The 10,677-nt window shown below is 41.3% G+C and overlaps 1 protein-coding gene across 2 annotated transcripts; it reads right to left on the bottom strand.

Moving 5' to 3' along the window:
- Window positions 1-237: 237 nt before the first annotated feature.
- kbtbd8 (kelch repeat and BTB (POZ) domain containing 8) lies at window positions 238-7,280 on the bottom strand. 2 transcript variants are annotated; one of them, XM_069712706.1, is made up of 5 exons: window positions 7,236-7,280; window positions 5,322-5,529; window positions 4,527-4,833; window positions 3,542-4,361; window positions 238-3,395 (listed from the first exon to the last, which is right to left on the bottom strand). In XM_069712706.1, exons 1-5 carry the CDS (start codon window positions 7,249-7,251, stop codon window positions 2,932-2,934), a joined length of 1,815 nt encoding a protein of 604 aa, XP_069568807.1. In that variant the 5' UTR covers window positions 7,252-7,280; the 3' UTR covers window positions 238-2,931. The 2 variants fall into 2 exon arrangements, with proteins under 2 accessions (XP_069568807.1, XP_069568799.1); XM_069712698.1 differs by lacking the exon at window positions 7,236-7,280 and having other exon boundaries at window positions 5,322-6,047.
- Between the last annotated feature and the right edge of the window lie 3,397 nt (window positions 7,281-10,677).

Raw genomic sequence — 10,677 nt, 5'->3', positions numbered from 1 at the left:
TTGTTTGACGTGTAGTCACGTGTCACACGTGGCCTGCGGGTTTAACCGAGTTTACACCAGTTTTAGATCACTAGTACCAGAGCGGTGTCTGCATGTTTTGCAGGTCACAGTGCTGACTACAGTGTGACAGATAGCAAATATTGGCCAGATGAAGTCACTTGAACTGGGACTGCTGATGTATCACAGAGAATAATCCCATGTTAAAAAAAAAATAATGAAGGAAATGACCAACAAATGTTCCCTTTTAATAGTTTTATTTTCAAATTATGTGCAATGTGAATTTCACAGTTGAGCTCAACAACCACTATAACCCGAAACCCAAAACAGACAAACCAGCAAAGTAAATGTGAGGAAAGAAAGAAATGCATAAAGGGACACAATGGAATAGCACCCATAAGCGAGGCATGTAGATGACCAGAATGGGCTTTGCTCGGCAGCACAGGGCCACCAACTCTCTAGCAGAGGAGGCAGGTTTTTTTTTCTTCTTTCTAGCTTGTTGAATTACATGACTGGTGTTTGAAATATGATGTAACAAAGTTGTTACTTGATCTGTAATGCTTTAGTTTCAGTGAGATGTTACAAAGAAATACTACTGTCCTACAGGGAAAAATACAACTCAAAATATATCACTCGTGCAGGTAATCATTTTTTTCTCAACAGAGCAGGATTACGCTACCAAAACTAAATAGATAATTACATAAAGGGGGAAAACAGCCACTGGAGACAACAAAAAGAAATCACATCTATTTTTTTTCAAGTTACAAAAGAAACTGAAGTTTAGAAAAACTGTGCAAGTACAGCAAACCTATAGTACAGTATATTACACATAACAAAAACATTTTAAATACAGTACTGTGTATCAGTAGAAATCCTGAGAGTTCTCCGTTCCTGGTTCTCAAATGGCCGTCTGTGGACTTGTGGATGAAGTTCAGACCCTCTCTTACCCTTGATGAGGGCTTTTGGGGGCATTGTTCAAGCCATGTCAACAAAAAGAAGAAAAAAAAACAAGAGCTTAAAGTCAGTCAAGAGTGGATCTTCTCTTGGAGAAGTAAATTATATCCTCAGGTCCTTTCTGAATGTGACTCTTGTGGTGTTAATTTCCATGTAAATCTCCTCAATGATTGCTATATGGTTACTATAACCTTAATAGAGGGGCACTGTTTGTGAAGATAAAATACAAGAGAAATGTGTAGTGCAAAGATGACACAGGAACCTGCGTGAGGAAACTGACGGCACTGTAAATGTCACATGTTGACAAGAAGCGCCACTCAGCGGTGGTATTCTTCTATACAAGATTGTCAAAAAAACAAAACAAATAAATCAGGAAAAAAAACAAAAAAGATGAAGCAGCACCAACAGTTTGTGTCCTCTGTATGTGATGGCGGGTAAAGACGGATTCATGGCTGTTCGTTGAATTAGCACACAACCCGAACCGCTCTCGCTTGCTCGAGACGGTGCTTCGTAAAGTTTGCAGTCAAGGACCGCTGAAGTGGAGAGTGACTCAGTGCAACGCTGAGTAAGACTTTTCAGATATTCTTCATCAGGAGGAACAGTTTTGGTTTTTCCGCCCCCGATACTCCTTTTCTAGCCACAGGCACATTGGCATTGCAAATGTTTTGCACTAAATCACGCGTCACTTCAAGCCTGCACCCATGCAACACAAAACAATCATTATTGGTACTACTGTGATTTTCACTAGCAGAGACAAGCACATGAAACCATTAATGCACTTTTACTAAGGTAATACAACATAATATAGCCTAATCACAGTTCCATGATTTATTGCTACCACAAAAGTCGTTTCAAAGTCCACAACAACTATAACAAGACCTCAAATGCTTTTTGGGCATTTAAGAAGGAGGTTCTTTCACAACCTTTATTCAAATGATTATAATCTGATGTCAAAAACAACTTCAGAGCTCAATGCTGAGCAGTTTTTCACAGAGTTGCTTCAACAACACAATAGCCTGAACTGTCCCTTTTCTCCTAATCCAATATCTCTAAAGTTTCTGAGGTAAACCTGTTAGTTGGTCTGAACTTGCCACTTAGTGTTGCCACAAATTTGACTCCGTCCTTATTTCTCCAATGTGGAGAATGAATATTCAAACCTTTCACTTACATGAATCTTTGCATGTGACACAAAGTGGATGTCAACTCAAGCAGGTGAGAGCCCCCGTTCGAATGGAATCTGAAACTAAACCTACAAAGCGATCTGAAGCCACACACAGAGTATGTTTGGACACACTGACGCTTGTGAAGGAAGAGAGGGCCGTAAGAATATCACGTAAGCTTCAACCTTCGAAAATGCTAAATCACAAGCACTCTTCAAAGTAAAAGTTGTCTCTATAAAACAAGCTGAAGAAAGGCATTTACACAGAATGGAAAAAAAAAAAAAAATACTCACACAAACCGCAGAGCCAACAACCTACTAATGAGCTATGGTACTCATCTTACCCGTATGAATATATATAGTTTATATGGTTAATTTTTATGTATATTTATAGATAGACATTTTTACTTTATGCTGATAGACAGCTTTCATATCTCCACAGGGCACTCTTACCGAGCCGACTCCCTCATTTGCATGCTTAACAATTGTAAAACTCAATACCCATTTATGTATCTGAAACAAAAGTAGAAATGGCTCAACAACAAGCAAAAAAAATAGGATAATTGCACTTATGATTCATTGTATGGTTTTGTTAAACAAGCCTCAGTGTGGGTAGTTGGTGCCAACTGGAAAAAAAAAAATACTGCAACTTTTAAAAGCACCCCCATTTTGATCATGTTAAACCAAAGTGTGAACGACTTAAGACTCAACCAAAAAAAATGGTCCGTGTGGTGCAAACCCAAAGTAACACCAGGCACAGGGAAGGCAGGACCACACTACTCCCTCTACCTCATTGATTGGGTTCACAAAAATCAGCTACCTCAAAGCACTTTCTGTAGACATTGTGGGTAAAGTTTGGCCACCACACATTCAAAATGGCGACCCAAATCCCAGAGGCGATCGGGCGTCTCATAGACTTTGGTCCACGTGTCTGCCTCATCGTCGTACTGGTAAAGGGAGTTCTTGCGGCTGGTGCGAAACACATGCTCCTCCACCATTACCTGTGTGGCCCGTACAAACAGGTGTAGCTTGCCTTGCAGCAGCATGGCCTTGATGTACGGGCTAGTGGCTTGGTCAAAGGGCAGATCCTTTTTGCGGCTCCATGTGTTCTTCTCGATGTCGTAGACCTCTACAGTGAAGGTGCGCTGGTGGTTCTTGCAGATGCCGGCAATGTAGTAGATGCAGTTCTTATACAAGGCAGCCAGACCCTGACTCCGAGGGACACACATTGGGGCCAGATGACTCCAATAGTCTTTACGGGGATCAAAGCAGAAGAAATATTCACCTGTGGAAAAAAAGAAAGAAAGAAAGAAAAAGTCATTTAAAAACTAATATCAGCTGCTTTAACATAGTTTCTCATATATGTTTGTCACATGTTCATATTTTTAGATCATTTTGAATCATTGTTTCTCTTCAGCGCCATAAACTCACCTTGGAGGACATAGATGCGGTCTCTGTACTCCACAGCACTGTGAAACTCCATGGCCACTGGCATAGGACTGACTGCTGTCCAACAGTTGTCCCTAGCATCATAGCACTCCACTGATTTTAATGCGTTTCGCCCATCGCCTTCGTAAACGCGGCCTCCCAGTGCATAAAGCTTCCCACAGCAGTGCACAAGCCTGCAGCCGATCCGTGCTCTCAGCAGAGGTGCACGTGTAAGCCATCTGTTACCTGCGTGTTCGTACTGCCAGAAGTCACTCTCCGCTCGATGGTCTATAGACACCTCACTGTTGCTCGGTCGGTAACCACCGGCAATGTAGATATCGTTCTCTGAGGACACCAGGATACCAACTTCCCGGAGATCATTAGGTGGTTTGCAGAGCTTGAACACCCTTCCTGTGGCTGTGTCCAGGCAAGGCACCGTCTGCTTCTTACCTGAGTGTTTATGAGCAGCATCAAAGCAGATGACCATCTCAGAAGCAGTCATACCCAGGCGCTGTGGGCAACCATTCATGCCAGTGAGGCGAGCTTTGACCTCAGCAGGGTCTTTTGACAGGGACAGGGCACAAGCAAAAGGGGCAGGTATCCCAGTGAAAAAGGCCTCATCCAGCAAAGGCAGACGGATGCATTGGGAGAAAACCTCAGCTAGGTGGGCTTCACGGCTGGGCCCATCATGCTCCAGCCAGCGGACAATGCTCTCATAGACGTGCTCTTCCTTCTCCACGTTGAGGTCATCACTGTTCAGGATGCTGACCAGCTGCTCCTTGGTCATGTGGAGGAACTCTTGCTCCTGTGATACACACAAGAACTGCAACAAAAAAATAAAATGTTTGAGCTTTTAGCAGTTCAACAGACTGACCAGACCAGAATAAAGCAACATCTAAAAATAGTGGCATGAACTGGCAGCAGCTATTTTCATTAAGTCACACTGCAAATGACTTAAGAATCAAACAAATGCTCATATTCAACTGACCTTCTTCCGGATGTAATCTTGTGAGCGTTCCCTCAGTTCCTGGTGCCCATATGCATCAGCAAACATATAGACCCCGATACAGTTCTGAGGGTCAAGCCGGCTGATCATGAATTGGGCACACTGATCCTGCAGAGCAGGAATCTGGAAAATGCTGGCTGCAGTGAACAGGGCCTGGACATTGGACTCGGAGAGCGTGACCCTGGATGTGTAGGCATAGTCTAGGACGAGGTGCATGGATTCAGATTCAACCCCGACAATTTTGACCTCACGCTGACTGCTCTCTGTAAGGCCACTGGTGAACATGGACCTGGTGGTGAAGGTGAGAAAAGATAAACACCATCATGATATTAATCCATTCTCAGGCTAAAATTTGACAAGAAAGTTTGATATGAATATCATAACATTCATCAGTTAACCCATAACTTTCTTGTGTCAAAATGCGCTATTGAAATAATCTTCCACATCCCAGCTCCTAACTCCATCTTTTCCAGCTCGGGGTGCTGACATCACCTATGTGCATGGCTTTAATGTCACACACCTCCAGTAAACTGTCAACGTTTTTGATAATCGTTAAGAGCGCTGCTGGTGGCCCTTCAAACAATGTAAAAGATGATAATAATAATACCAAATATAATAATAATACCAAATAATGTTTAATAAGAAAAATGAAATACCTTAAACAGTGGCACCATCACACTGTGATAATTTCCGAGACAGTTATCATACTGTGAAAAACTCATACTGTTGTAACCCTAGTAAGAAAACATAAATTTGTGCAAATTCAACATTTTATACCTAAAATAGGGGCTGATTGCTGCCAGAACATTTCGGTGGCATGAGAAAGTCTTGCCGTGGTCCACTTCTACAACGATGTCTGTGAGCTGTGCTTCATCATACAAGGCCTTGAGCTGCTGAAGGATGTTACAGGCATGAACAGCATCTACCCCGTTGTAGTTGGTGGTTGGCGGTGTCCCATTCAGTACTTGTAACAGCTTCCCTACCTCTGGACAACACAGTGCAAAGAGAGAGAAAAACATTACATCACCATTGCATGTTTAGAAGTGGTGTAGGCACTATTAAACACACTGAAACAGTTGATCAGACTACTTAAAATACAAATTGGTAAATAGTAATTCATGTTAGGGTTATGAGATGCTTGATCTTGCAACTCTTACATAAATGCAGAATCTTATGAGAACAAAAGAATAGGCTTAGATTGATAAAAAAAAAAAAAAAATCCAATTCGTTGTTATTGAGTAAAAAGAACACCAGATGGAAAGTAGTTTACTACTTAAACTACAGACAATAGTGATTATAAATATATATCAAACTAAATATGTTTTACTTTTGATTCAGAGAGCAATAGAGATAGACGGGGAATGTGGGGAAGGAAAGCAGGGGAAAGACACATGATAGGTCCAGCCGGGGACTCAGCTGCTCGTGGTGTACATTCCTCCTATGTATGGAATACATTTTAGATATTACTACACAGTGAGTAAATACTGCAAATTGCAGAGTGAGTTTGAGTGATAAAGAGTGTTTAGTCTGGTCTCAAAATAGACATTACGACATCAAAGCATATTTAGCTATGACAACTTCAAGTGAGTATAAGGTCATTGGTCCAGCTACAAAAATGACTGACAACTACAAAACTCCTCTTTTTGTTATTTGTTTCTACACATGCTTGTTTCCAACATTGGACCGAAGTTGTTCACTTTCTAATATATATATATATATATATCCAAGATGTATGGATACTATGTGGTCCCACAAACACGTGAATATTCAACTGTAGTTGCACCTTCAAAAGAAATGCAGGTTTCTTATCACAAGTTTCTTGTGACAAGTTACACAAGTGGGACCCCAACTTTATATCGCCTGTCATACTTCATTGTAGACTTCTTTTTCTCTCTCTCTCTCTCTCTCTCAGCTGCCACGGCGGGAAAAAAAAAAAAAACTTTTCCCGACAAATCCGTCGTGCTGAGCGACGCGAAACTCACTGACAGGACAAAGACTCGGTGGACAGAAAACTGTCTCGCCAGGTGGTAGCTCGCTGGCTAACCTCTCACATCGCAGCCCGGGTGCCCGGCAGGAAACTGTCCCGACCGGCTGGTCGGATCGGAAACAAGCTCGGACAGTTGAACCTGCTTCGCGTCGGTTGTTCAAAGGTTTGTTTACCACCGCAACGCACGCGGTTGCGTTAGCTTGTTGACGTGCCGCGAGCTTAACTTTTAGCGGACAGCTAGCACCGAGCTAACGTTAGCGACGTCTCTGTGACACATTGCGGGATATAAAGAGGCGACATGAACCTCAAAAGGTTCCCAGCGGCGACATCCGCGTCTTATACGGGCACAGCAGCAACACGTGCGACGTGTCGTCCGTGAGTTTCGGTGGCGGTATCCGTCACCGCGACTTGTCAAACCTTCCCGTCTCTTCTCGTAAACAAGTGTTGACACAATCAGCTGTGGGTCGTTAGCTAACCGGCCGAAAGTTAGCCAGACGGCTAACGGCAGCTAACGACAACCAACAGTTTGGAGGAGTCGTTTGTTGCTCGACTCTTTCAACGAGAAAGCAACATGTCACGACTTCTTCAATTAGTCGGTAAGGCGAACACTCGGTCGACATTTAAGCGCGCGAATTATAACTTTAAAAGGCATTGCTGAAGTCTGATGAGTACACGAAACAATGAAGATTTTTTTTTTTGCTAACCTCCACTGGCAGCCATTCTCTCCAGTCTGTTTCGGAGCAGACCGAGAAACGTCAGTGAGCGCTGCGGAGCCCCGGAAACAAGAAGCAGCCAATCGGAAGAGGAGCGCGGCACCTCGCAGCCAATCAGATTCTCTTCATCTGAAATTGGGGGGGGGGGGGGGGGGGGGGTTCGTGCTGTCTGGCTAAATTATGCACATTAACGGAATTACACTCAACACCATCGACCAAAAAAAGTTAAAGCAGCAGCATGTGAACAGGTGGATGCAGCGTGGTCCGAGGAGAAGAGGAAACCTTGTCAAGCAGTGACTGAAGTGTTTGGTAGCACAAACATATTGGATCACAAGTAAACACAAAATGCAGTTTTTAAATGAAGGTCTTTATTATTAAAGGGAGAGAAAAAAAAATCCAAACCCACATGGCCATGTGTGAAAAAGTGTTTGCCCCCTAAACCTAATAACTGGTTGGGCCACCCTTAGCAGCAACAACTGCAATCAAGTGTTTGTGATAACTTGCAATGAGTCTTTTACAGCTGTTGAAGAATGTTGGCCGACTCATCTTTGCAGAGTTGTTGTAATTCAGCCACATTGGAGGGTTTTCCAGCACCAACCTCCTTTTTAAGGTCATGCCACAGCATCTCAATAGGATTCAGATCAGGACTTTGACTAGGCCACTCCAAAGTCTTCATTTTGGTTTTCTTCATCCATTCAGAGGTGGACTTGCTGCTGTGTTTTGGATCATTGTCCTGCTGCAGAACCCAAGTTCGCTTCAGCTTGAGGTCACCAACAGATGACCGGACATTCTCCTTCAGGATTTTTTTGGTAGACAGTAGAATTCATGGTTCCATTTATCACAGCAAGTCTTCCAGGTCCTGAAGAAACAAAACAGCCCCAGACCATCACACGACCACCACCACATTTTACTGTTAGTATGATGTTCTTTTTCTGAAATGCGGTGTTACTTTTACGCCAGATGTAACGGGACACACTCCTTCCAAAAAGTTCAACTTTTGTCTTGTCAGTCCACAGAGTATTTTCCCAAAAGTCTTGGGGATCATCAAGATGTTTTCTGGCAAAAATGAGACGAGTCTTAATGTTCTTTTTGCTCAGCGGTGGTTTTGGTCCTGGAACTCTGGCAATAATCAGGCCTGGGTGAGAAATTGAATTCAGGTGTGATAAACCACAGTTAAGTTATGTTTTGTATGTTTTAACAGGAGGGGGCAAACACTTTTTCACACAGGGCCATGTGGGTTTGGATTTTTTTTTCTCCCTTAATAATAAAAACCTTCATTTAAAAACTGCATTTTGTGTTTACTTGTGTTATCTTTGACTAATATTTAAATTTGTTTGATGATCTGAAACATTTAAGTGACAGACATGCAAAAAAATTGGAAATCAGGAAGGGGGCAAACACTTTTTCACACCACTGTATATTGTTGGAAAAATTACTCAGAGGCTTGGTTCAAAATCAAACATATAGGACATTTATTCTTGCAAGAAGGAGCAAATACATGCATCCTCAAAGAGAGGTGTCCAGCATTGTTCCCAGATCTCCTCCATAGGGCAGCTTTTATACAGTGTGACAAACAGTTGACAGTCACCCCCATTCCCGTTGTATCTGCTTTCGTATGGTAATACTGAGTTGGTTGTAGGTCACAAGATAAGGACACACGGGAATCGTCAATTAGATGTGGAAAGTAAAACAATAAAGGAATCACTTGCAAATAAGAGAGAAAACCAAAAGAGACTTTTCGGAACCTGCTTGACAAGAGACTTTCCGGAGCCACAATGCAAATAAGAGGAAGAGCCAAATATTTTTTCCATCATATATGTATGTGCTTTTTTTTATACACAGTATCTGTTCATTTGGTCTTTAGGATTGAAAATGAAGCCATTTCCACTTTATCTGAAAAGTATATTTGAAGGTTAAAACAATAGTTTCTTGGGATGGTGGAATGAAAATAGAAAACACATTGTTTGCAACTAATACCCTTAAAAATACTATCCTGATTTACTAGTACAGTTTGTAAATCTGGAAATCACTTGCAGGGATTCACATACTAAAAACACGTTGTTGTTTTTTTATCAACCTTTCCTTTATTTTGAATTGCATAAAGAGGATGTAGGGTCTTATAACAGAAAGTTTTAGCTCAGGACATGCTTCACATTCTTGACAGCCATATGGTGGAACATATTAAAGACCATAATCAAGAAGTTGTGAATTGTGACCCCACAAGCATGCCAAGTAATTAAGGCAGCAGTAGGGGCACATTTTCTCCCAAAGGTACTTGCCGTTACATATTTGAAGCAACATGTTTTGAAGGAGACAGCTGTTCCTAGATTCATGTGATGAAGCTCATGTTTAAAAGTCTAATATTAACCTATAAAATTGATTGTATTACAAGAGTCAGTCTCTATGTGCATAGAAATAATGTCACATTGTCCTCAATTATAGGGTGTTTTCTAGTATTACAAAACCTCATGGGAAGAAGTCTTAGGTCATTGGTGAAACCTTGACAAATTATTTGGGTTGCAATTCTGAGGGATATATTTGCCACAGAGGCAAAACAATGGGCACTAAACTGCCACAGCTACAACTCTAAAAACCCATTTCTCCTCATGGGGAAATGCTTTAGTTAGCAGACACAGGACAATATTCTACAGAAGCTTATGTTGAGAAAATCTATTAATAGATGAATTAAGGCAAATATCCCAAGTTACATTTGTAATCTAATAAAATAATGTTGTGATTTGGCACTATATAAATAAAATTGATTTGAATTCAATTGAATTAATCATATAATCAGGGACCATAGGGTCTATGTTTCTATGATAAGACACATTTACAGTCAAACTTTCTTACAATATGAGTGAGATTTTATCCACAAAATGATAATACCCAAATCCGTCTGTGTCCTAGAATCATTTACAAACTGTAACTTCTCTCCAAGGAAAAGGAGTTTCTATGGACTCATATGACACCAACAACACACTCCTCTCAGCGTCTCTCTCATATTGTGATATACACTTACATTTTTCAGGTATTTTTTTGTTTTCTAAAACTAGCATTAGGTTTTATAGTGGAGTGAGTTGCAAAAATGATCTTGTAATGCAATATTGGAGTTAGCTTTATGTGGTATTTACTTTCTCTACATCTGTGATTTCTGCTCCCTCTTTATTTGGTGAAGTTCCATGTCTGCCAGATTTAATGCCAACACCTTAGTTAGAGGGTGCAGAATTGTTTTCCTTTCAGTAGAACTCTCAAATCCAACCAAAATGTTCTGCTCTTGAACAGAACTTAAATGTCTCACCTTTGTTTTGGCATCTGAACTACGCGTAGTAGAAAACTGACATTGAGGCTGGTATTTGTTATATTGGAAAACATACAACAGCAGTTACTTGAGCCGTAGAAACTTGCAAAATACACAGATGCATGGAAAAAATGT

This window comes from Brachyistius frenatus, unplaced genomic scaffold (assembly GCF_029030835.1).
Source record: "Brachyistius frenatus isolate BFR_SWC_R1_liver_20210118 unplaced genomic scaffold, ASM2903083v1 Contig_4, whole genome shotgun sequence".
Lineage (NCBI taxonomy): Eukaryota > Metazoa > Chordata > Actinopteri > Embiotocidae > Brachyistius > Brachyistius frenatus.
Note: the sequence above shows the minus strand (reverse complement) of the source record. Positions and strands in the feature narration are given on the sequence as shown.

What these genes read in the sequence shown, in the direction of transcription:
- kbtbd8 (XM_069712698.1), bottom strand. Translation starts at nt 5,563, where the DNA reads ATGTTTTTCTCTCTCTTTGCACTGTGTTGTCCAGAGGTAGGGAAGCTG. An exon ending in GCAATCAGCCCCTATTTTAG is followed by an intron (nt 4,834 to 5,321) that starts GTATAAAATGTT and finishes CTTCACCACCAG; the next exon opens with GTCCATGTTCACCAGTGGCC. An exon ending in CCGCATCTATGTCCTCCAAG is followed by an intron (nt 3,396 to 3,541) that starts GTGAGTTTATGG and finishes TTTTTTCCACAG; the next exon opens with GTGAATATTTCTTCTGCTTT.